General features: G+C 39.5%; 1 protein-coding gene across 1 annotated transcript; it reads right to left on the bottom strand.

Moving 5' to 3' along the window:
- Positions 1-137: 137 nt before the first annotated feature.
- Positions 138-27,118, bottom strand: pole2 (polymerase (DNA directed), epsilon 2). The gene is made up of 32 exons (XM_084044586.1): positions 27,005-27,118; positions 26,441-26,541; positions 25,794-25,869; positions 25,396-25,473; positions 25,156-25,249; positions 24,542-24,616; positions 24,333-24,416; positions 24,113-24,169; positions 23,730-23,778; positions 23,344-23,416; positions 22,735-22,907; positions 22,214-22,303; positions 21,819-21,873; positions 21,621-21,680; positions 21,461-21,538; positions 21,147-21,255; positions 20,535-20,711; positions 20,200-20,267; positions 7,811-8,018; positions 4,654-4,920; positions 4,427-4,506; positions 4,186-4,303; positions 3,848-3,960; positions 3,166-3,250; positions 2,938-3,021; positions 2,688-2,768; positions 2,422-2,480; positions 1,953-2,062; positions 1,769-1,841; positions 1,598-1,685; positions 1,458-1,510; positions 138-1,110 (listed from the first exon to the last, which is right to left on the bottom strand). The coding sequence occupies exons 1-32, from the start codon at positions 27,070-27,072 to the stop codon at positions 990-992; spliced, it is 3,105 nt and encodes a 1,034-aa protein (XP_083900712.1). The 5' UTR covers positions 27,073-27,118; the 3' UTR covers positions 138-989.
- Between the last annotated feature and the right edge of the window lie 513 nt (positions 27,119-27,631).

Here is a 27,631-nt window from a genome sequence, read left to right as displayed (position 1 = left end):
TCAAGAGCTGTTGTGAGGCCAGCTAATCGTGCTTGTATCGATGCTTGTTACTCTGGAGAGAGTCAAGACCTGGGGGTCCCTTTGCCTTTATACGTTTGGCCGCGGTGCTAGTGACATTACGGTGATGTCAGATGTCATATCCGTATATGGACCAAGCGATGACAGTTATGCCCAAAGGTGGGTCTATGATGACAGTCCTGGATGTTTCGGTTAGCTCCATATGTGGGCCTCCAGGAGGGGTTCTCTGATGTCAGAGCTAGGTATGTTAGTTGGAGAGAGTCCCTGAAGTCAGACTTGGGCAGGTCAGTTGTCTCCATATATGGCTAATACTGGCAAGTATGACCTGAACGTTCACTACAGACTGTGTGCAAGAAACTTAATGCAAAAAGAAAAGCTTTACAATCTCTTTTGTACTAAAATATGTGGCGCAGGGATAAAAGTTCCTGCCCACCACTGTGGAGACTAGAAGTCCGCCATGGTAAATTGGGAGAAAAAGAAATGGACCAGAATTGCTTCCAATACTTCACCCTGTGTATTTGGTTAGATTTCAGGAAAACTCAGTACATGAACCCTTAGTCGTACCTGTAGAACAGAGGGTTGGCTAAAGCACATACAAAGCTTGAACAAGCCTGAGCACTGGCTACTGTAGTCCACTGAAACCTTAGCTCTAAGGGCGACTGATTGACATCCGCTAGTTTGAAAATCCCTTGTGCAACTTGGCGGCAGTGCAAATTGACTTTGCCCACTGCTGTGGCAGTAAGCTATCACATTTTTGCATGCATATAGCACACTGCCTTCTTCTGAACACCACCTATCACTTTCAATCTTTCTCTCACACACAAATATTATCCTGCCATCCTCAACAGCAGTCTGATGGCTTTAGGCTAATTTAAGCTTAGGTGAACAAGTGTGTGACATGTCACTCGACAAATGTAACAACAAGTGTCGACACGAGTCGCTGAAGCATAAATAAGCCATTCCTCTCCTGACTAAGAGCCCAGTGTGTTGCCGTTCATTCTCTGTTGGAGGCTGTGCAGAAGGTGTTTAGGCAAGTAGTCCCAGGAACTAGATAGACGATCTCTGTGTTTGAGAGCTGCTTCCATACAGAACCTGATAAAAAACAGACAAGGCATTAGAAGACAGAACTTTTTGAGTTTCTTCATTGTAAAATCTAATGCCACTTCTCCCAGCCTTAATCATCTGTGAAGAGAAAAGCCTTGTCACAACCTAAAGCAGGGAGTGTCTATTATAATACTTCCGTCGTACGCATTTGCTCCGGAAAATCACAACCACAACACTCTTTTCATTCACGGAAAATGTCAACAAATTTGTAAATAGTCAACGTCATTTCCTTGGGCGGTACTTCCGCCAAATTCTGGTACTTCCGTTTAGACACTCTCACCCAGCTAGGTCTTGCCCAGTGTGCAATTCTCCCAATCTCTGCAGTAAGTACTCACCGGACTAATGATTTAGGCTGAACACTGAAAACCAGCAACTCATTGCTGTGGGCCTGTAGGACAAAAAGAGAATATTAGTGACCCTGTTGAAGCAAGATATGATTTTATATGTATGCTTTTAATTATAATGTGCAACTCACAGCTGTATGATGAGATAATAAGTTGTTGGCACAACCACCAAAGACGAACACCTCCCCATCTGTACCAGGGCATGATGTGTGCCACAACCTGAAGCATAAAAAATGTAATCAGACATTGCTAAAATATACCCTTTTAACACAAACATGCGTTGAATACAAAAAGAGAATTACCTGGGGCACGCTGTGTGACTGTGGTTGAATGGCTTCCACTCATTTTTACTCACACAGTACAGCCAAGCGTCACCTTTAAGACAGTAGAATATAAATAACTGGAATGTAACTGTTTATACAAGCAGTGGGGGCTAAAGGCTACACCTGGGACTAGACATCTGCCACTTTTTAGCCTTTGACTCACTCAAGGTCTCTCTGCCTGTGGTGAAGCCCCCAAAGAGGAAGATATGGTCAGAAGACACGGGGGTGAATGAGTGCCAAGATCGCCCCACTGGACCATTCTGGGGGACACTCCTGCAAGAGTCAGAACAGAGGCTTGGAATTAGGGTTAGTGCGGCAGTGGCTCAGGGTAGAGTGAACGGGAAACCGCAAGGTTCCCAGTTCGATCCCGGGCTCCCCCAGAGTTAGTGTCGAAGTGTCCTTGAGCAAGACATTGAACCCCTAATTGCTCCCGATGAGCAGGTTGGTGCCATGGTTTCCTCCGCCATCTGTGTGTGAATGGGTGAATGTAATGCACAATCTATGTAAAGCGCTTTGGATAAAAGCGCTATAGTGGAAAGAGTGATAGTAGGCTAGGCATGTTCAAAAAGGAAGGACTTAAGAGGGAAAATATAATAATATTAGTACTATAATTGCTAATATAGGCAACTTACATTTCATGCCACTCCCATGTGTCCATATCAATGTAGTACAGGTCATTTAGTCTGTAGTCCTGTGGATAGAATAACAAGATAGTGTGATGCTCTTAATTTTGTGTTGGGTAGAACAAAGGAGCCATTACACAAAGCAAAATATGGAAACCTAATTTTATAAACCATATAATAATATTTGCTGTGCTTTTGAATGGTTTATTGAACCATCTCTCATTCTCAATCAAATAACAGATGTGGGCCTAAACTGGTTACGTATTTTTTCTTACCTTATATCGTCCTCCAAACACATAACCTCTGTTGCCCACTGTAGCACATGCATGGGCAGCTCTCGGGGATGGAGCGTTCCCCTATATGAGAAAATGGTGTTTCAATTAGATTTACAATTTCACTTTTCCAATTGCATCATAAGATACCCATTCATATGTGACTATGGAAGTAATTTCATTATTAAAGCTTTTGTCTCACTTCATAGATGAAAATGGGTATTCATGTACAGGTGTGTGATGCTGGCTGTACCTTGGTGATGGGCTGGCTCCATGTACCACTCTCTAGGTCTAGGAGGTGAACATGGTTGTTCCATCCACGCCTAGGGCTGTCCCACTGCAGTAGGAACACAAACAGAATCAACTTCATTTTAAAATTCATCATTATAGTCTATGTATTTAATGAAATTCTAAGGGATTCCTAAATAATACACAATTTATGTTTCACTTGAAAATATGAAGAGTATATTTGATGACGCACCACAAATGAGGATGTCTCGTCAAATTCAAATATCCCCCGATAAGCTCCTTGTGCAGCGTAGCCATAGCCTCCGAAGAATATCAACCTGACACATATGAGAAATGGGAGAAAAAAACTGGGTTCATTATTTATTATCAAGAACGGCCGCCAGCAGCACCTGCTGTTAACCAGCTCCCAGTCTCCATACTGTCGGGGAAATCCCAGGAGGACTACCATTTTGTTCCCCCGGTCAGTTCCTTGTTCAATGTAATAATCTTTTTAACTTAAGTGTTTATTAGATGCCATTTTCCCATTGTTTTAGTTAATAAATAAGCTATTTTAACAACTTGGCACTTGATGAAAACTTTGCATCCTTTACATTAATCATTGAGAACAAGGATGGAAGGAGGGAAGCCTGAAAGATCTTGTAGATTAATGTTTTACAAGACATTTAACATAAACACAATTTTAAGACCAAATGATAAGGCTGACAGACAGGTAGCCAATAAATGCAGTAAAGAACATAAGTGTACAGTCTTGTTCTAGTCAAGACCCTAGCAGCACTGATCTGAATAAGCTGTTATCACCTTACAATTTACAAATCTCACTTAGTACCTTTGGCAAAGATCAATGTCTGCATTAAAAAAAAACTAATAACCTAAAGTTATAAGTTTGCTCCATTTTCTTTCCCCTAATCTCTCACCTATTTCGCTGGACCCAGCATCCAAGTTTGTCTTTGCAGGATGGAGGGAGTCCCTTCAGATCCCTCATTTCCTCCCAGACTAGGGAGGAAGCTCTCAGGTTCAGACGATAGATCTATGTAACACAGTACAGAGATGAGATGATAAAACCTGTACATAAACAAGGATACAAACTAACATTTGCATTATTAACTAGCTTGTATGTTTGCTTTTAAATTCCGTATTCACATTTTGCTTTTACATCATACACAGGGGTGGGGGTTTGCATTCCAACCACACAAGTATGACGTTAAGAGCTAAATTGCTGCTGCGCAATTACGGTCGATTACATAAACTTTACCCGGTTTGTATTTCCTCTGGCGTGATGGCCCCCAAAGAGATACAGCATTCCATCTAAACACACTCCACAGCTGCCAGACATGGACGTATGCAGAGCTCCAACACTTAAATGCTTTGTCCTGTAAATACGTATGGATAATCAGCTTCCATTCACATTCATTATGCTATGCAAATTATCTAATTATGTCTAATGTTTGTGCTAGTTGCTAATATTCTGTCAACAGAGGTATGAATATTATTACCATACTCCAGTCTCCATATTGTATGCCCAGATCTCATTTCTTGGCAAATATAAGTCAAGGAATCCAAGGGTTTGCGCATTCTTGATGATTTAGGGAAATAAAACAATGTTCATAGATAAATAAATGATGAATACACGAAGGCAAACTACAGCCTGTAGTGTATCTTACTGAATAAGTAATGCAACTCCTTTTGATAGGACATACAATGTGATTTAACTGATCCGTACCTTGTAACCACCCCAGACATACATGCAATTCCCATCAGCCACTGCAACATGACCACTGCGTTCTGCAGGGTAGTCAAGCTCATAAGTCTCAGACGCTTCCGTATCGATTGGTTGGTCATCCTCCACTTCTTCCTCATCTTCTTCCTCCTCGTCCTCATCAGCAATCAAGTCAAATATGTCTTCTACACTCTCACTCTCGCTCTCGTCATCGCCTTCCCCAGCTGGAGCAAGCTCTCCGATATCCTCCTCCATCTCTGCCACGGTTACCTACATGGGAACCGTGGATTAAAGAAGAGTTACGACACTTTCACTTTCTCTTGTACATGTTTTCACTCTTCATGCCAGTAACCTGTAAGCTGATTGTATGACATTCTGTATAGCAGTGTGTATATCTGTCTGTCTCTTATATGTCATCATGATTTGTGTGCATGGGGATCTCATCTTAAACAAGCTCAGTGCTTAATGAGTCTTCCAGTTTAATAGACCTTGTATTGTGAATTTGCACTTCCATGTACTGATGTTCTCGTGTCTTACTAAATAAAGTACATCAATCAATCAATCAAAACACAGACACAGTAGGCTAGTTAGAGGGAAACTCCGGATATCCAAGAAGATCCACATTAGTAAGTACAACCCCACTGCCCATTGGCCCTTTTTTCGACATAACCACTTAAACCCCAGCATCGGTATTGTGGGGAAAGCTTTCGCTGAAAATAGCAGATCGAAAAGCTTACAACGCGATTGTGAGCTTGTCGATCGGCTATTTTCAGCAAAAGCTTTCACCACGATAACAGAAAAGACACTAGTATTGAGCCCTGAGGGACTGCAGTTACCCACATGGGGTTTGAGTGGTTAGATCTAGTTTAGCACATATCACAATCTTCACCACCTAATATAATTCTAGCGTTATCTGGGGTAACGTCAGGACCCCAAAGTATAGGTAATAAATGGGAACCTTTTCAGTCAAGTTAACTATCGTCTGAAAAACACCGTAGAGTTCACCTTTTCAGCTTGTATATATGCCTATTTTCGCGATGTTTTTTTTTAAATCGCCTATATAATGTCACGCAATTTTAAATTGGTGAACGTGGTAGCTAGGCTAATGATCTTTAGCTACCACTACACTACCTACTGAAGCGCATATTAGCATTGTTGCCATGTCGGCTTATTATAAGCGACTTTCGGCTTTTTCTGTAAGTTGCTTGTAAATAATGGTAGTTGTGGGTTGCAGTTTTTTGGGCTCGTTTCTAAAGTGTACTTGCTTATTTAGGCTTGCTTCCAAAAATGTTTTATTACTATTTAAACCAGTGGTTCTCAAATATTTTCATGAAAAGGCTGTGCCAGGGAGGATTTGTGTTGTTAGAATGTTTCAAACGAATTTTCCAAATATTCCACATTTTATGTGAGCTTGTAGATCTGCCATTTTCAATTGCCGATAGCATATCGGTTATCGGTTTACAAAAGGCTCATGCGGCCTAATTGCTTCTTTTAGGCTTGTTTTCCCTAGACCTAGTTGCTTATTATCTCACAAAATATGGCAACACTGTACATTAGCCTGATCCATCATCAGAACATACTTCATGCTAGCTCACCAACAGCTGTTCCTCATGCCCTCATCACAGCATGTTTTTGTTCCGCTCAATTGTGTATTTATGTTATGTATTATTATATCAACATAATTATGTCACTACCGTCGCCACTAAACAACTGTGCATCTACCGAGTCCTAACTGGTGAGAAGTGTTCGTGTCTGTATTCATGAGGCCTTTCTTACCTTTTAGTGAGAGATGTTTGTTATGCTGCAGATTTCTAACGGCTACGTCGCTAAACGTCCAGAAGGGGCCTGGCTGGCCGGATGTTGTTGTATTATAACATCCGCCGTTTCAGTGAGTCAAAATAATGGTCCGGGTGGGGGCCAGGTAGCTTGCTACCGTAAGTTATTACCAAAGATTGTTAGTACTCAAACGTTTTCGTGTCAAGGACCCCCCCACAATGATATGCATTTGGCTGCCGAACCCCATCTGAAAATGTTTTGTGCCAGGAAAACCCCAGAAGAGAAGATGTGTAAAAAAAAAAAAACACTTTCAAGGTTTTTCAAAAATAGCAGATCTTGATCTTGTATATCTGCTATTTTTGAATAGCCAGCGTATAAAATGGATAAAGTGGTTAAAATGATGAAACTAGTAATTTACACACACACACACACACACACACACACACACACACACACACACACACACACACACATATATATATATATATATATATATATATATATATATATATATATATGCATGTCAGCCATTTTTATAATAAAAAAAACACAGGGTGTTTAGAAGTGTTGTGGTGTTTTGGATAGTGTGCTTCAAGGCCCTGCTACCAAATCTATTATAGTAGAGATGCTCAGGACTTCACTTCATACCAGAGGATCCAGGCGCATAGTTGTGTGTATATCTGTCTGTCTCTTATATGTCATCATGATTTGTGTGCATGGGGATCTCATCTTAAACAAGCTCAGTGCTTAATGAGTCTACCAGTTTAGTAGACCTTGTATTGTGAATTTGTACTTCCATGTACTGTTGTTCTCATGTCTTACTAAATAAAATACATCAATCAATCAAAACACAGACAGACAGGTGGGGTACTGGGTTCTACAGCACACATACAGGTGGGGTACTGGGTTCTCTTGTCTAGCACACAGACAGACAGGTGGTGTACTGGGTTCATAAAAACAAGTCATACAATACTTAATTTAAAAAATGCCATACAGTACTGTGAAGCTATGCGGTATGCAACAGGGAGACTTGTTCACATTCAATGTTCTGTGTCCACAGCCGCATTACTCAGGTGTAAGTGTCATAGAGTGAATAATGCCATTTAGTTTGTCACAGAATGCACAGGGCCAATGGTTAAGCAGCCTGACTATGGTTTACTTTATATTGTGAGTTTTATAGTTTGCTGTGATTTTGATTATGCTTGCTGTGTTTTTATTGATTACTGTGTTATATTTGATGTGATGGACAATGAACTTGTATGCATGCCACAGTATTGTTCACCTGTCAGGTGCTGTGACAGAGGCGTGTGCATCAGACTGATATCAAGGCATTCATTCGCCAGTAAAACTCCACGCCCATATAAAAGGGACACCAGGTTCCTACCTCGGGCTCTCTCTCGCCATCCAGACAGTTGCCTGCTGCCGCTGTTGCCGTCGGGTCACGCCAGACCAGACCTCCTCTTCTCCAGTTGACTCTCCTCTTCTCTCCACGCTGCGCCCGTGGACCAGACCTCTTCTCCTCACCACACCGTGGGTCGGATCTCCGCAACGTTGACTCGCCTCCTCTCTCCACATCGCTGAGGACCCGATCTCTGCAGTGTCAACGCTCTCTAACGTCCAGATAAAGGAAAGTAACTATTCCCCTCTCTGGCGTATATGTAGCCATGGTTCACATGACGCTTGTATACACAAGCGTCATGGTGCCAGTTGCCCCTGGGTTTTCGCGGATTTCTTTTTGTTTAGATTGCCAACTCTCACATGTACATAAACGTTCAGATTTCAAATATAAAGTGCTTACCACAGAGCCACGGATGTTACCTCGCGATGCGGACCACATTAAGTACCCGTATCTCCCGTATTGTTCAATAAAAAGCATTTTAAGCCCGTCGCCGGCCATTTCCTTTTTTCAGGTTTTTTTTTTTTTTAATGTATCAGAGTGCAATACACCTCCCAACCATTAGGTGTCGCATGGTTGAAAGTATCGGAGAAAATTTGGAGAAAATGGCCGGCGATCGGATTAAAATGCTTTTTATTGAACAATACGGGAGATAAGGGTGCTTAATGTGGTCCGCATCGCGAGGTAACATCCGTGGCTCTGTGGTAAGCACTTTATATTTGAAATCTGAACGTTTATGTACATGTGAGAGTTGGCAATCTAAACAAAAAGAAATCCGCGAAAACCCAGGGGCAACTGGCACCATGACTGTCATGGAATGACAGTCATGTTTCAGGGCTAGCGTATATGTTAAGGCTCTGTATGAGTGATTGTGGAGACTAATTCGAGTCCTCCTGTTTCCTTGTGTCGAGGCGCTGGAGCCAGACGGGTGACGACGGCAGAGCAGCAGTGGCAGAGATTTATTGATGTGCTTCTAAATACTCCTGTTAAAGGAAAGTGATCACGCCAGCGTGTGTTATCATAGTTTGAAAGTGCCGGTTGCAAAGAGGGCTGTCATTCATGGTACCGTTCTCCTCCTACAGCGGAGCTGTCTGCAGGAGCTGTGTTCCGTCAGCGGCAACGCGGAAACCCCGGACTGGATTTCGTGGACTGAACGGAGTTATACTGGCCGTCTAGTCACGGTTGTGGCGGCCCACAAAAACCGGATCGGATTCACCAAAGGACTGGACCGGACTGATTCAAACTCGGTATCTCTAACCCACCCATCAAGGGCGCCGATATTTATAAACACATGCGGGTGCCCAACATGCCATACATGCACGCGCGCGCAGCGCGCGTGCATGTGGGGCCCGTTCGCGCACGCGCGAAGCGCGTGCGCGAAAAATTTTGCGGGTTTGGGTCGGATAATTAACTTTTTTGGGGGGGTTTTGTAACTTTATTTCGGTTAATTCGGTTTATTCAGTACACAAAATGTACTCTGAACTGAGTATGTTTAAACTCCCCCGCCCCCCCACCCGCGGCCGAAAGAAAAGGCATTCTTTTTCTTTGGGTACTTTATTAACAGTTTGCCAATAGTACAGTGGTACTGGTATGATTTTACAACAATGAATGTCAACTCAGACTCACTCATGACTTTACCGACCACGACCACCATCAGCAGCGGAGCTGGCTGTGCTATCCTCCGCTTCCTCCTCCTCCTCCTCCTCACTCTGACTGTGCTGTTCGCCTCGGCGGGTTTGAAGAAATTTAGTTTCTGCTGGGTGAATCTCTTCTTTGCTGAAGGTGCTGGTGGCTTCATCTTGCTATTAGTGCAGTAAAGGCAAGCCTCTCTCTCTTAGTTTGTGAACTTTGTGTTAATTTACCTGCTAGGTGAAGACTGTCTAGAGCCGGCAAAACGTAAACAAATGGGAGCGCGCTGCAAGTACGAGCGGCTGCGCGTTGACTGCGAGTATGAGCGCGTGCACCCCCCCCTCCTCATACTCGCGCGCGGCGCCCCCCCCACCAATGAGTGGATCTCCGAGTTAGACAGCTAGTAGCTACTGTAATGGTTATGGTACTGTAAATCCGGGCACCCACCACTACTGATTTTGAAAAAGTAAAAAATAAAAAAATAAAAAATATATATTTTTTTTTTTTTTTTTTTTTGGGACCAGCACCCAGTGGGTGCTCCTCATTTCAGGTGGGTGCTTCAGCCCCGAAGCACCCACGGTATCGGCGCCCTTGCCACCCATTCCACTGACTTGTTTCCTTCCCCAGTTATTGATGTGTAGTTGCATGTTATATGAATTGAAGTTGCTTGCTATTTTAAATGTTGATCCAATGACGTATTGTATGTTTGTCAGGCGTCCCCTCTCTATATGCATCAGTGTTGATGACCAAGAGGCTGGTTGTAGGCCAGATATTGGGGCTGAGATATGTGCAGAAATGTTGCCTTTGTAAATCTGTAGACTACCTTCATATTGTGGTTCTAACTGAGTTCTGCTTATAGGCTTGTCCACTCTCGTCTTTGTGGAATCAGCTGCCCCCCCCATACACACACACTTACACTCACACACACACCTGGACTGTGTTGATGTATTCTGATTATAATGTATTTTTATGTAAAATTATAATACATTGTGGGGGGTTAACTGTTTTGTTGTATAGGCGTAGCTCCATTTCTGCTTTTACCCCTTTTTAGACCCTTGTTGTTTTGTGTTGTATTTGGTTTCATTGTGATAACCCAAATGCCACTAGTTTTTAATTGTTTCTTGTGTGAACCAGATCAGGTTGGAGGCGACTGTGGAGGAGGACCGTCTGGAGGGCTCTTGGGCCTCTTCTATCCACTGCATGCTGTGTCTGTCTGTAGTGTGCACCTAAACCATCTAGTGTGTAAGCTGGTTTTGCGGTGTCTTTTCATTTGCCCTTTTGGTTTAGCGATTTGTTTGAAACTTCAGCCTACTAACCCTTCTCTCCCCCCCCCCCCCTACAGTCTGACTGTGTACTGCTTTTACCGACCTGTGCTGGTGTACAAGTGTACTGTATGTGTTTTAGTAGTTGTGGTTTTACCTTTTTAAAATTGTGATTCTGATTAATAAACCACTTTCAACAGTAACTTCATTTGGTCTGTGCCTTTGGCCGAATATGCTTTAATACAGTGTTTGGTTTCAAATAAATGCACTTTAGTCATCTTGAGAAGCATGTCTCCGCTCCCTTTCTTTACAAATACAAACCTGTGTAATTCAGTGTGGTTACCGTAGCACTTTTAATGGATTCCTTGTGTGTGAAACTCCCAAGGTGGAGTAGTCGAATTTTCTCAGCTGTTATTACTCTTTCATGGTTACATATACAATGTCATAATACTTTGTTTTTGTTAGCGCCAGTTTAGGTAAAAAAGGGATGCACATGACATGTTACCATGACATTCACATTCCTGGCATAGCCTAAATTGTTCACAGCATAGCTATTTGTTTTATTTAATTCTTGATTGGTGTTGGCAATAAATACATGAAATGGAAGTGGTTGGGTTCAATTTAAAGGTAGGCTAAGTGATTTACTTCGGTTAAAATAAGTGTTAAATAGCTCTTTATTCTGATAGTACTCATTGCTATAGAGTGTCCAGTAAAATGAGTCCCATGTCTCCCCAGCTCTTTATTAAACGGAAAATGCATTTTCAGTGCTCTCTCCTGATTGGCTTAAATGTTGTCACCTACCTGAAAATGTACTATATTCTGTTTACTAAAGAGCTGGAGAGGCCCCTGTGACCGAACAAACGCTCTGTAGCCAAGAGTACTATCAGAATATAGTACTTTAACCTTTTTAACCATGCCCAAAAATATCACTTACCCTACCTTTAAATAATTTATCCCTGAGTCACTACAATAGCTCAATACAGAATGCAGTTCACAAGTATGAGGCACAGCCTATAATTGATCATTGATTTGATTGACATGCTGCACGCCATGAGTGTAAAGTGGTATTTTCTCAAAATTAAGTTAATCTAATGAGCTGTGGTCATAATACAGCACTGTTTCAGAAACTAGATAAACTGTAAAGCCATATTGTAACAGCTTAAAGTGAGAACAGCAAATGTACTTTATCAAAAACAAAACTTTTTATGTTAGTCTAAAGTGAGAACATCAAATGTACCTGATTTAACAAAAGTTATATAGAAAGTTCTGGTTGATTAAAATTGCTATAGGAAACTAAGAGATTAATGTATGACAAAACGGGTACACATTTTAATGACATTACTTAGGGTAAAACGAAACGCCTCTCTGTTTGCTTTCAATGAAAGTGTAAATCTGGGGTCTGCTGATTTGCCATTTCCAGGATTTGATTTCCAGGATTTGAGTCTTGAGTCCCAAGACCCAAAAGAGTCTTGAGTCGAACCAATTACTCCCGCGGAGACATCAAATTTCTCTTTTGGGCCTTGAGTCCCAAGACTCAAGGCCCAAAAGAGAAATTTGATGTCTCCGCGGGAGTAATTGGTTCGACTCAAGACCCAAAAGAGAAATTTGATGTCTCCCCGGAATCATATGAGGAAGTACAATGTATAATAAGCAAGAAAGGAAACATGGCCGCAATAAATGGATCCAGGGAGAAAGCGTGGCAAAGTATTGCCGACAAATTAAATGCAAATTAAATGCTGTGGAGTCTGGCTCTCATGGTGAGTCACACACACCTACACACCTGTACGAATAAGATAACTGCAGTGGTGGACAAAGTACTCAGATATTTTACTTAAGTAAAAGTAGCAATACCACAATATAAAAAGTCTCTGTTTACAAGCAAAAGGCCTGTGTTCAAAAGGTTACTTGCTTAAAGTACCAATAAAAGTACTAATGTTTGAAAATAGCAGATCTACAAGCTCACTTGTAGATCGGCTATTTTCAAATAGCCTAGGTATAAAATAGGGCTGAAGTGGTTAAAGTATGTTTTATAATATAATATATAATATATCTCCAAAGTAACTAGTTACTAAAGTTTTCAAATTCATTTTGTTGAGTAAAAGTACAATATTTGCCTCTGAGATGTAATAGAGTAGAAGTAAAAGTATTGAAAATTGGAAATACTCCAGTAAAGTGAAAATGCCTCAACATTGTACTTAAGTACAGTACTTGATCACATGTACTTAGTTACTTTACACCACTGGATAATTGTGCAATGAGGTTTAATTGCTTTAATAAATCTGAGACTCCTTGGACCATGTCATTCACTCATCTCTCCATCGCAGCTTCTTGCTCTCAGGAGAACCTGTTCCCCTGTCGTCAGCCTCCAGCACAGAGGTAAGCCCAGGCAAGGATAACTTTTATTACAGTTTGTAAAAGTGACAGCTTCATGCTCATTGTCTGATGTGACTTTAAGGTTGAAATGTAAATCAGTGTGAATGCACTTCATTATCATCATCAATGTATGATTATTTGTCTAATTGTTTGTTTTTAATGACACCTTTTCTTCAATAAAGCCCTGCCAACTACATCATATGGCCTGTTCCTTGGAGGAGTTGATGCAAAAGGGAGCTTAGCTAGTTATTAATTCAGTTCCTACATTGACACAATAGTATAAGAAATCAACTGTGTCATAAAAAATGAACAATACTGTAGTTTAAACAAAATGCCATACAGTCCTGTTGTTTAAAAAAAAGAAAGCTATACAATGCTTTCTTTTCTTTCTTTCTTGTCAGCCTAAATTGTACACAGCACAGCTATCTATTTTTATATTGAATTCTTGTGACAACCCTGGGGGTTGTCAGGGTAACTGGTGTGGTTGTCATGGTTACTAACTTGGTGTCTGTGTTTCAGAATGATTGGAGGGCGGAGTGTGTCATCAGTGGAGATCTGGCCCACCTGGATTGTCCTCTATAAAACAGGTGGCTGGACTTCACTCTTGTCCTCTCTCCCACCATGAAGCTCACTGAGAGCACTCCAATCTTTTGGATTTTGGTTGTTATAGGACAAGACCGCTTTGGTAGAGGTTTGGGTTGTGTAGTTACCTTGCCATAATGTAACTCCACAGGTGAACAAGAAATCTAAAATAATTGCTCCATTGAATAGAAATTGATCACTCAAAATATGCTCCTCATTGACATTGTACGGTAAAACAGCTCTCAAAGTCACGCTTTTAGCACATAAACGAACACAAACGAACCCAAACAAAGCTGATTCAGTCAATATAGAACATCACCAGACCCAGCACTGTTTGTTTTTTTTAATAAAAATGTCAACTTCCTGCTGATTTTACTATTTGAAGCAAAATCAACAGGATGCTAGCATTTTTATTTAAAAAACAAATGGTACTGGGTTTGGTGATGTTTCATATTGTCTGAATCAACTTTATTTGCATTCGTTTGTGCTAAAAGAGTGACTTTGAGAGCTGTTTCAGCATACAATGTAATTTAATGAGGAGCATATTTTGAATTATCAATGGAGCAATTATTTTAGATCTCTTGCCCACCTTTGGAGATGCATCATGGCAAGGTAACTACACAACCCAAACGTTTATCAAAGTGGTCTTGGCCTTTAAGCACTGTTAACCACCCCAGTATCCGTATTGTGGGGAAAGCTTTAGCAGAAAATAGCCGATCGACAAGCTCACTGCGACACGGTGTGAGCTTGTCGATCGGCTATTTTCAGCCGCTTACATGGGTTTTAATAAATAATTTAAACGCTCTTTGTTTGTGTGAGTTTCCTTGACATTTTGTTACAAACTCAGCCGTTTGCAACACTCTTGGTTGGTTGTTGGTTGCAATAAATACATTACATTTAAGTGGTTGGATTCAATTTACGTAATTTGTTATCCCTGAGTCACTAAAATACCTCAAAACGAAGTATGGAGCTCAGCCTATAATTGATCATTGATTTGATTGATATGCTGCATGCCATGAGTGCAAAGTGGTATTTTCTTAAACTTAATTCACTATATAACTATATAACTATAGTTGAAAACTTTTTTTATGTCCAGTCCAAAGTGAGAACAATGTAGCCTACTTGATTTAACACCAAAAATGCTATAGTTTTGATCATCTGAAACTAATAAGGAATTTATAAATGACAAAAAGGGTATGAATTTGTATGACATTACGAAACATCCCTCTGTTTGCTTTCAATGAAAGTGTAAATCTGGGTTCAGACTCAGTCAGAGTAAACGTTTTCTAACAGATGGTTTTAAACAACCTAAATCTCAGTTGTCATAATGAACCGTTTCCCTGATCATCAGAGGGTGTATCTAGTAGATTCAGTCATTCTGTCAGGGGTAGAGGTGTTTCCTGTGGATTTTCATCTTTTGACCTGTCACCTCTTGCTTTAACTTTAAATATAACCTCAAAATCCTGATTAATGTGAAAGGCCTGGTGGTGCAAGAGGAAAGCATAGGCTTCACAAGCGAATGGTTGTGGGTTTGAATCTTGGTCAGGGAAGATCTCAACTTTCAGTCTTTTTAAGGCGAGAAGCATGGATGAAGCCCGCCTCCCTCCTCATGCCCTCTTTTAGCGGTAGGAGGGAGGAGCATGGAGGGAGCCAACCTCCAGGAGGAGGAGCTTAATATATTTACATATTATGCAAAGGTTTTTTTATTTTTTGCGATTTTATGAGCTGTTTTTTCTCATTAATTTGATTGATGTATTTTTTATTGTATAGTGTTTTTTTTTTTATTGTGTATTGTTTTTTTTTTTCATCACCAGTTTGTATTGACCACAGTTTCATTTTAGTTGTTTTACCCTTTCAGGTTTTGTTTAGTTGTTGGAGTTGTTTTGAGTGAGCTTTGAACCAGGAACCCTGGGTTTATGAACCACGTATTTATCTTTTAAGCCACGCTGGCATACAAGTTACAATTGGGAACGTCATACTTGACCCACCTTTTAGAAGTTAGATGGACAGTGAAAATGTTCTTCAGGAGCTTTGAACTCTAAACCTCCTGCTTTCAGACCCTGTACTTATCAATTGAGCCACACAGGTATGGACAAACCAAATGAGAACGTAATACTTAAACCACCTCTTAGAATTTAGATGGACAGTGAAAATGTGCTCCAGGAGTTTCGAACTCCAGACCTTTGGTTTACAAACCCCAGAGCTTTCTCTTAAGCCATGGTGGCATGAAAGATGCAACTGAGAACGTCATACTTAACCCACCTTTTCAGGATTTAGACGTACAAGGAAGATGTTCTGTGGGAGCTTTGAATCCTAAATCTTACGTTTGAAAACTCTGGAATAATCTCTTGAGCTACGCTGGCATGGAAAATGCATTGGAGGACTTAATACTTAACTCACCTTTTAGAATTTGGATGGACAGCTAAAATGTTCTTTAGGAGCTTTGAACCTTAAAATCTTCGGTTCATAAACAGTGACACATCTCTTGAGCCACAGAGACATGAAACAATCAGATGGGAAGGAAATACTTATGCTTTTAGAATTTAGATGCACAGTATATTTCTACATTGTGGTATTGATATTTTAACTTCACCACTTAGACCCTCTATTCTTAGTAAAGTTGCAACTTTACTTGGACCGCTTGCCTTTTTCCCCATCTACACCAAATCTCTTCACTAAAAATAGTTAATCTACAAGCTCACAACACGTCGACACGTTTTGAGCTTGTAACTCTGTTATTTTCGACGAATGTTTGCCCCCAGAATAGGGATGCTGGGGTTTACTTCTTCCACCACTGCTGAAGAGCATGCAAGACAGTAGACAACTAAGAAACAGTGGTGGGAAAAGTACTCACATTTTTTACTTAAGTAAAAGTATCACTACCCTAAAGTAAAAGTCAGGAATTCAAAAGTATTGGCATCAAAATGTACTAAAATGTGTTTGCTGTGGATTTTCATCTATTGACCTGTCACCTTTCCTTTAAACTTTAAGTATAACCTCCAAAATGAAATTAGTGTGAAAAACCTGGTGGTGCAAGAGGAAAGCAGAGGCTTCACGAGCCGAAGGTTGGGGGTTTGAATCTTGGTCATGGCATATCTTCATTTTCTGTGTTTTTAAGGCGAGAAGCCTCGAGGCAGCTCACCTCCCTCCTCACGCTCTCTTTTGGCTCCGGTAGGAGAGGGAGGAGCATGGAGGGAGCCCACCTCCAGGGGGAGAAATGTACATATTAAGCAAAGTGTTTTAAAAAAAATGCATATAACCGTTTTTACAAATGAATTAGTTTTTGTTTTTTTAAGCATTTTCTCACATTAGTTTGCTTTTATCAAGGTTTTTTATTATTGTGTTTTTTTCCCATCGCCAGTTTGATTTGAGCAGTTTTTTTTTATTGAGGCATTTGAGTTTTGTCATTTTGCACCTTGTGAGTTATTAGTTGTTTTTAGTAGAGTTGTTTTTTAGTATTGAGTGAGCTTTGAACCGGGAAACCTTTTGTTTGTGAATCTACAATTTATCTTTTGAGCCACGGTGGCATGGAAAGTGCAATTGGGAACGTTATACATATCCCACACTTTAGAATTTAAATGAACAGTGAAAATGTCCTCGAGGAGCTTTGAACCTCCAACCCTTACAAACCCTGGGTTTTTCTCTTCAGCTACACAGACATGGATGACTCAGTCGAGAACGTAATACTTGACCCACCTTTTAGAGTTTAGATGGACTTCTATAGCTGTGCCACAAAATGTTAACCCTGAACATCTGGTTAATAAACCCTAGATTTATCTATTGAGCCACACAGGCATGGCATATACAACTGAGAATGTAATACTTAACCCACCTTTTAGAATTTAGATGGACAGTGAAAATGCTCTTCGGGATATTTAAACCCTAAACCAGGCGTGGGCAACTTTGATGATGGAGAGGGCCACTATATTTCCACATTCACTCCAGAGGGCAACATTGCGCATATACTGTTGGGCCATTCTGTCACACAAAAATAGCAAAAATAGCCGATCTACAAGCTCAAAACGCGTCACAGTTCATTTTTGGTCTTTTTAAGGTGAGGAGCATCAAGGCAGTCCACCTCCCTCCTCACGCTAGTTCCGGCTAGTTTAAGCCAACAATTTGTTTCATTGCGTTAAGAGTTCTTTTTTTTCCAGCACCAGTTTGATTTGATCAGAGGTTTGTCTTTTTATTGAGGCATTTGTTGTATTGTATTTGAATTCATTGGTTGTTTGAGGTTTGAACCAGGAACTTTCGGTTTAAGAACCTAGGATTTATCTATTAAGCCACGCTGGCATGGAAAGTATAATTGAGAATGTTACACTTAACCAACCTTTTACAATTTAGATGGACAGTGAAAATGTTCTTTAGTAGGTTTGATCCTTGGACCTTCTGCATATAATCCCGAGAATTATCTCTTGAGCTACACGGCACAGAATATATAATAGAGAATGTGATACTTAGGCCACCTTTTAAAATTTAGAATGGCAAGTGAAAATGTTCTTCACAAGATTTGAACCCTTCACTTTGGATTGATAATCCCCAGATTCACCTCTCGAGCCACACAAACACATGGGAGATATTGCTGAGAACGTAATACTTTACCCACCTTTTAGAATTTAAATGGACAGTGAAAATGTTCTGTAGGAGATTTGAACCATAAATCTTTAGCTTATTAACCCAAGAATTATCTCTTAAGCTACACAGGGGTGGAAGGTAAGAATGAAAACGTAATACTTAACCCACCTTTTAGAACTTAAATGGACAGTGAAAATGTTGTTCTTTATGAGCTTTGAACCGTAAAATCTTCGATAAATAAAGCCTGGAATTAACTCTTGAGCCACACAGACATTGAAAACACTACTGAGAACATAATACTTAACCCACCTTTTAGAATGTAGATGGACAGTGAAAATGTTTATATAAAGCTTTGAACCATAAACCTTTAGTTGATAAACCCCTGACACATCTCAAGAGACAGATACATGGAATATTTAGCTGAGAAGGAAATACTTAACCTTTTAAAATTTACATGCAGTGTATTTCTACAGTGTGGTATTGATATTTTATATTTTTATTTTCATCACTTAAACCCTCTATTCTTATTAAAACGGACCTGAGTTACAACTGTACTTGGACCGCTGTCTTTGTCTACACCAAACGTACAAGCTCACTGCACATTGACGTGAAATTTGATTGAAAGTATTTTTTTTTCCAGCTTGATTTGATGGCTGTGTTAATTGAGGTTTTTGAATCAGGGATTTTTAGTCACACCAGTGTAAACTATTTAATTAAGTGTGTCCGTGGTTTGGCTTAGGAAAACTTTTAGATCATTAAAAAAAACAGAATTTTAAGAGCATGGGAGTGATAACAGAAGAAAAGACTTCAGGAACCCAGTGGCTGTTATTTGGCAGAGGCTAAACATTGTATTTCATCATTAAAGTATATTGGTATCAAACAGGTCATAATTGCCTCCTAGAGGTGATATCAACACACTATTTCTTAGGAGAGAAGCATTTTGGATCTCCACACTAGACACTGGTAAAAGGGCCTAAAGGAGGCTCTTGATATTAGACATGATCTTTAATCTGTCATCAACCTGTAGCCAATTAATTAATAATGGTTCCTTCCTTGCCTGTGTTTTCAGATTGTAGTCTCCATTTCTCCTTATCATATCACATCCCTTGTGCTGTGGGTCTAGGTTTTAGCCTACTTTGTGATACCAATACTGCTTTGTGATATTTTTTGTATTGTTGTATTCAGTGGAATTATTGACCTTAGATGGCCTTAATTATTCACTGCCTTAAATTCTAGTATATCTAAATGTTTTTGTATACCAATTGTACTTGTACTATATTATGTTATTCAGTATTTCCTGTTCCTTTTGTACTTTGCATGTTGAACATTATATAGATATTGATTCAGAAAAGGTCATTTTGAATATTGTTTGTCAACAATACAAATGACGCTATTTTTTTGGATTAATTTCTTTTTAATTAGCGGCCCCCGCCAAACCATGGAACTACTTTATATTCACCAGATCCCGACCAGATCTCTGCTAACAGCTTGGAAGATGCTGTTAGTGAAAACTAAATACTTACTAATAACCAAATGACAGACTGAACATTTTCCAAGCGCTGGCATCAAACTTTAGTCTCTGTAACTGAAATGTTAGAAATAAGACTGGAAGGATTACTTATGGTCTGAGTGCACCTTTCTATTTATACTCAATGGAAATGAATACAAATTTGACAAATAGTTAAATAAAATATTTGACATTTGTAATATAACAATGTGAACCTTTATTGTTCATAATATAAATGGTACATACAAAATAAAACAATGGGTTTTGAACCACTTAAACATATTTTACAAAGTCATTGTTCCACATCAGATCCATTTTCAAAATGCATATTTTCTTTAGAGCCCTTGAAGTTTGCTGTAAAAACAAGAGAACAACCATTATTTGTATAGTTTATTTCTGTATCTATCAAGTAACTTGCGTTGAACATTAAGCCAAGGAAAATATCCCACCTGTCTTCCACAGTTCTGTTGGATGGATAGTAGACCTTGAAGGTGAAGCCACTTTTTGGGAATGAGCCCTATTATAATAAAAGGACAACATATTGACAATGGCCACTTCATCTGTACCAGTACAGTGTCTTTAACCCATTCAATACAGGAACGCATCAGTGTCATTCTAGATTTGAGCTACAACCATTATTTTATACTGACTATTCAAAAATAGCTACAAGCTCATAGCCAGAGCTTGTAGATCTGCTATTTTTGAAAAATCTTTGTATACATATATAAGTACCTACACACTCACAATATTAGCCTCAATTTAAAAGAAATAGGCAGATACATACCGGGTTTATGCAGAGGCAGTCTGTATTGGTAATGCTGAATGGATCGTATTTGTCTGCAAAGATAATGACATCGGGGACGGGGTAGACCCGTAGAGCATAGTCATAGGCCCAGAACACAGGACTGACATAGAGAGGAAGAGGAGTCAGATGACCCTGAGACAGGATGGTCTTCACAAACTGGGGAAATAGGGACACAATATTTAATAGTTAAAAGTGTGATTGATATTTGGATGGAATCCAAACATTTCGAAACAGGCCAGAACACTACGGGAAAGTCTCTTTTCCGGTGTGTCACTGTCGCCCAGGCGGACAGGGTTTTGAGGTTAGGTTTAGGCATAATTTCTGTGAGGTTAGGTTTAGGCATAGTGTTTGTGAGGTTAGGGTTAGGTTTAGGCATCGTTTTAGTGAAGTTAAATGTTAGGGTTTAGACGCAATCAAGGCAAAACACCAATGAAAGAGGGAGTCCCAGAACACTACAGCCTGAGTCAAAGTTCATGAGCATTATGCCAACAGTTTTAAGGAAAGGCTGCAATGCCATGGCTATGTAACCGAGAACTACGTATCAAACAACGTATAAGCTTTGAGATTGGACACTTTTAGCCAAAAACTCACGTGGTTTGGAATGTCAAGATTGGTACTGGGCAACCGCACACAGTTCCTGCACATCTTGTTGACCAGGTCCTCTCTGATAATGACAATCTCCTGACTGCAGTACTGGATTCTGGTCAGAAGAACATTATAAGAATCATAACTTTTCAACTCTTATTGAATTCATGTTCTCTAGAACACAATGGCTCTAGGAAATATATGCAGTATATATAGCTGCTCAAATATTTTAACTGCTGAGCAGATGGAATTGCAATTTATATTTTGGCACACTGTGCAAGCCCTAGAATCATAAATATTTCTAAATGCCCCATATTCACCTGCATGGGTTGGTAGTGAACACTGAGAAGGGTACCCTGTCCCTGAACTCCCCAGTGATATGGTCTGCCAATGGAGGCCTGAGCAGGAAAAAATAAGACAAATGCATATTTATCCAACCCACTCAATGAATGACATGACTTTATGTCTCTTAATACTAACCTGGGCAGGATAGTGCTAGGACCAGGATCTTCAGGACCAGGTACAAACACAAAACGACTACTGTAAGATGAGGAAGAATGTGTTGAGTTACATACAATGCCATGATGGGTGTATTTTCAGTTACTTGAACTTGAATAGAAAACAACCAAATACAATTCAGCAGGACAAAACGGAGAAGAACCACAATAGCAAAATTACCTGGCATGAATGGCGGGGTACGCACATATGGCATCAGCAAGAGCTTTCAAGGACTCTAAAGAGATATGAAAAATAATTTGCAGTAAATGACATATAGGCAATCATTTATCTCACCTCTAAATACACCGCCAGATGCCACATAGAAAACTGAGTGCTAACAATTTTAACCCATTAAAACCAGGAAAGAATCTGCGTCATTTTAGATTTTGGCATTGGCTATTAAAAAATGTCAGATATAAAAGCTTGCAGCGCATCGCTGCGAGCTTGTACATCTGCTATTTTTGAACATTTTTGAAAAATCGTGAAATTGTGAGAACTACTGATTTAGAAGGCATTTGTAGAATCGACCTCATGTCTTGATGGGTTTAACTCGTCTTCATGGGTTTAACTCTCACCTTTGAGTGACTTGATCTGTGTTTTCCCATAGGGAGCAGAAGAAAAGTTTCCGCAGAAGATGAAACAGGTAGGAGGCATTGCAGCATAGCCTAAAGCAGACAAAAAGCACATAGCTGTTATATTAGAAAAAAGTGTCTGTTAGCTAGCTTTGTAACAAAACAACACATTGTGTATGTGTGGTAATAAAATATTTTTTAAAGAATGTGCGTGTGTGGAATGGACATAACATTATGAGATATGATTAGAGGAAATTCATCATGGAGCATTACAGGTAAAGTAATAATTCTTGTTCAAGTTGGCGAGTAGGTGAAGTTAATTTGCAGGGAATGCTTAATACACTGGACAGCTTAGCAAAAATAAAGCCTATAAAGTTTATAGGCTTTATTTTAAAAAGCCGTCCAGTTTAGCTTTTACTGAGGTTTGCTATGTTGCCAACATATAAGGTATGCACAGTATTGTTCAGAATGCAAATGTAGAAAAATGGTGATTTAGTAAATAACATAAATGTGAGTCAATAGACCTGAGAACATGACGTGGATCTTCTCCATCACCTCGACACTGTCCAGCCACACATCTGAGAGAACAACAAACATGGCGTCCTCATTCTCCTCCTCCAACTGCTTCAGCTTGGCAGATGCTTTGACCGACGTGGTGGATGGACCCCCAAAGAAGTTGATGTTACCGTAGTACGCCCTAGGAATACAGGTTTTGATGCAGATTTTTTACAATTTACTACCAAAGTGAGGGATCACTTAAGCTGCAATTTGTAAGTTTCATTTCCTACCCAGGATTCGAACCCAGGTCTCCCACAGGGGATACCAAATTACAAACTTCAATATGAAATCCCCACTTGATATTGTGCTTATGAGCTTCAGGCAAGTACAGTAGGTGTCAACCGGTAGGTGTCCTAACTCTCATTGGAAGAGTAGGGATTCCACCTCCAACCACAGCCGATATACTAGTTATATTGTTTTAACATACTCTAGCACTCAGATTGGTTAAAATGGCATTTTATTATTTAAAATAAGTTCTGAGTTGCAGCTTTAAAAGTAACACATAACTTAACTCATAACCCTTACATAAAAAAAACTGTGTCAGACTCAGTACTACAGTATTTGAAGCTTCTGACCTTGTATTTGAAGATGGCTCTGTCGGTGGGAACCCAAAAGCATTGATATGGAACACAGAGTCCTCGTACCAGCCTACAGGAGAGAGGACAAGGCTGAACTTTACACCGCATAATACTAGAGATGTACCGATACATTTTTTCCCTTCCAGATACAGATTCCGATACCAATAACTTGCGTATCGGTCGATACCGAGTACCGATCTGATACCAGTGTGTAGTTTAAAAAGACAGTGGTTCTCAAAGTGAGGTCCAGGGACTCTCAGGGTTCCAAATGAACCCTTACAGGTCTGTATACTGGCAGCGGTATCGGAACAACTCTACATAATACTTGTTTTGAAAGAAATCGTACAGTAGGTCTTTGGCATTATGCTTGTATTTCCTCTTACCTTCTGCCAGAACAAAGCAGGACTCTGTGTATAGGCCATTATGGAACTGGTGAGAGCATGGTTAAGGTATAGACGGTTTCAACAGTTAATTCCTACTAGGAGATGTGTGAAAGGTAAGTGATGATAATTTAAAAAAAAGCCTTTATGCTATTTCCCAGGGTAATTTATACAAACCAGATGTTCACATATGTTGGAACGCTAAGAGCATCTGTGTTGTTTACACCCTGAAACTGTCCATACTAAACATATTCATTTAAATAACTATACAATGTCCCATCATTTGACTCAATTATATTCCTCTGTTCCCTTGTATCATAAATTCACATCAATATTGCCATCATAAATTCACATCAATATTGCAATCAGGTATAATGAAAGGATATTCCCTTGGACATATCCAGCTGTACTGTTCCTGTTGGGTCCTCTAGGTAAAATTTACCCTAGAATATAGAAGATGTATAAAGACCAAGACACACAAATTACACATAATGTTGAAATTGTACATTTAAAGCCATCATTTTTGTGGTTGAAAACATTTTGAAAATTTCAAGGAACAAAACAATATTTTGTGTATGTGCTTCATAATGAACTACGGTGAGCCACCTCTTTCAGCTGTGTGATCATTCCCAATACGATCACCTCTCCAACTTTAGCTGTGCTACCCAGGAGCGCTTCAACCGTCTTCAGCTAAAAGAAGAAATATCAAAATTACATGTTAGAATAGGTGTTACAAAATACAATTTCACTGAGTTAGGTTGACATCATGTTGAAGCTAGAAGTTCGATGTTATACTGATAATGATTAGTGATTACCTGAAACTTATTTCTGCCCTCATCCACAGCAGCGCCTATCGCAGGGGGAGTGAAGAGCTCATGCCGATGTGTTCTCTACAGAAGAAAAAAATAAATAAGTAAAAGACAACTTCTCATATGAAATACTGCCATACACAGAACTTCTGTGTACAAAGAAAGGTTGTTTTGGGACTTTGCTTTGGCCCAGTGTTGGCAAATGCACGATAGTTATCGTATTTGTACTATAATTTTACCATCTGTACGATATACAATCAATAATGCCAAAACGCCCAAATGTACGATAATTTCGCCATATCACTAAAAAGTGTGTGAATTTACTAAATTCCCTGGCTGCTGATTCAGGATCTGGTTTGGCTTCTCAAAATAAGTCAGCAAATAAGTCAAATCTGAGTCTCAAAAGACGTTTTCTTCTTAACTATGATTTTTTTGGGGGGAAATTACATACTTACACCTGTGATTTCTCTTTTTTGACTGTGTACGATAGTTTTCTTTCAAATACGAGAATCTTAAGCCGCCGGTACGACAATTTAACATTTCCCATCTGGCAACACTGCTTTGGCCAGAAACGTACTGTAGCACTCAGTAAAACGCATCCTGAAGTAGAGCTGACTGACCTGTTGTAGTAGTGTGTAACGTTCCCTGAAGAGTTCAGCCTTGTCTCGGGCTACACCACACAAACTGGGAGTTGGGTGGCTGGTCATATTAATACTAGGAGACAGAGAAATAATCAGCAACAATTTTACTATTACAGCATGGCTTGAGGTGTGTAAATATAAAACATTTGCAACAATCAAAGTTGAATAGTTTTTCGTTCTTTTTGACATGATGGATTGGATATAGAAACTTTCACTTACGGTACAAACTTCTTCCTCTCTGCATTGTAGATATATCTGGGTATATCAAAAGCTCCAATGATGTTGAAAACATTATCTCTGTAAAAGAGTTATTCAACTCTAATTAACAAGTGAAATAATTTTGTTATTATGGGTACAAGATATAATTACTGTGGCCTAGGTCAAAGTATGGGTTAATTGGTTGTCAAGTTGATCAATGTACCACATGACAGATGAGTAATAAAAGGATCAATTAACTTGAAAAGATAATTCTCTTCTTACTACAAAACAATCATACAGATACAACTTTAAAGTATAACCGTACTACAGTTCTTTTTAAACACTACTGCATATTTGCTAGTATTGATTTGGCAATGCATGATTCAAACTGTCAACTGAGGAGGAAATATAGAACCTACAGTCCTTCATCACATGATTGACTGCAGTCCTGCACAGCGGTTTCCAGGATAGACAGCTCTATCATATTGGAGGACACTGATGGAAGACAAGGTTCTTTAGCCATTTGGCTGAACAATAGTACTCAGATAAACACAACAAGCAAGCACATAGGGAGATGATAAACAAACAAGTAACTATGCTAAAACTACAAATATTTTTGCCTTATCGGATCTCCAACTCCTTTAACCCATTAAACACATTAAGCAGCCATGCCATTTTAGATTCTAAACACTTTAACCATATTTTATACTTTGGCTATTCAAAAAAGCAGATCTACAAGCTCATAGCGCGTCACTGCTTGTAGATCTGCTTTTTTATCGCAAAGATTTGTGAAAATCTTCGAATATATATACATTTTTAAAGCAAACATTTTAAATTCAAATCTTGGCTTCTGGGGGTCCCCCATCTCAATATTTTGAGATGGGGGTCCACGGCCAAATACATTTAATTTTGGGGGTCCTTGACATGAAAAAGTTTGAGCATCACTGATATAGCAACATAGGTTTTTCCAGAAAACTGTCAGGATTTAGAAGGCATTTGTAGAATCGGCCTCAGCTCTTAATAATGGATTAATTTCATTTTCACCAAAGTTAACTGATTTACTTACATGGTTGTTTTTCCACTGCATCCAAAACTTTCTCAATGACATCATCCAATTCAATAGGACTGACAGACTCCAGCACCTCCACAAGGTACCTGCTGGCTTCACTGTAACATAGAACACAACATTAACCTTATGTCAGACATTATATTGCACAAACAATACAATATTAGCACTATTCAGTCAGTGTTGTTCACAGCTGTTTTCATGGAAAATGGAAAAGTAAACATGATTTGAGAAGCTTACACATTTGACATTTAAGGCCTGGTATTTACTACACGTAGTACTTACTTAAAACCCCAGCATCCGTATTGTGGGGAAAGCTTTCGCTGAAAATAGCAGATCAACAAGCTCACAACCCGTCGCATTGTGAGCTTGTCGATCGGCTATTTACAGCGCAAGCTTTCCCCACAATAAGAGAAATATGGGGTTTAAGTGGTTAACATTGAGGTGCCCACAATGTTTAGGTGCCCACTCTTCCTGTATCCGTGCGAATTAAGAGCAGAACAACACACACAAAACCCAGTTTACGAAATGAATGCAGTCGGTATGAACATTTCATATACATACGGTCGAAGTATAAGTCCTCGCATTTTGAAGCCAGTAGAAACTTTAGTCTTTATTTTGCGAACATCCATGGCAACTATTAGTACTAGGATCCTACAACAACAGTCAACAACACACTCAAGGTTTGGCGCTAAATATCAACTTCCGTCTGTATTACGTCACTTCTGGGACAAAAAAAACGACCCTTTCCCTTACAGTACTGCCGACATCGGTGACCTATCGAATTCTGTGTCGGCGTTGCAAAGCTCCTAACGTTTGAGCAGTGGTGTTAAGTAACTAAGTAGTAAGTACACTAGTTACTTTGCACAGTTTGCAGATATACATTAGTATATTATGAAACATACATTAACCACTTTAGCCCTATTTTATACATAGGCTGTTTGAAAATAGCCGATCTACAAGCTCACGCGTTGTGAACTTGTAGATCTGCTATTTTCCAAACATTTTAGTACTTTTACTTTTGGTACTTCAAGTATATTTTTATGCCAATACTTTGTACTTTTATTCAAGTAACATTTTGAACACACGCCTTTTACTTGTAACAGAGTATTTTTATATTTTGGCATTGCTACTTTTAAGTTAAATATCTGAGTACTACTTCCACCACTGACATTAAGAGACCGCGATTGG

This window comes from Gymnoscopelus microlampas, assembly GCF_963454915.1.
Source record: "Gymnoscopelus microlampas genome assembly, chromosome: 20".
NCBI lineage: Eukaryota > Metazoa > Chordata > Actinopteri > Myctophiformes > Myctophidae > Gymnoscopelus > Gymnoscopelus microlampas.
Note: the sequence above shows the minus strand (reverse complement) of the source record. Positions and strands in the feature narration are given on the sequence as shown.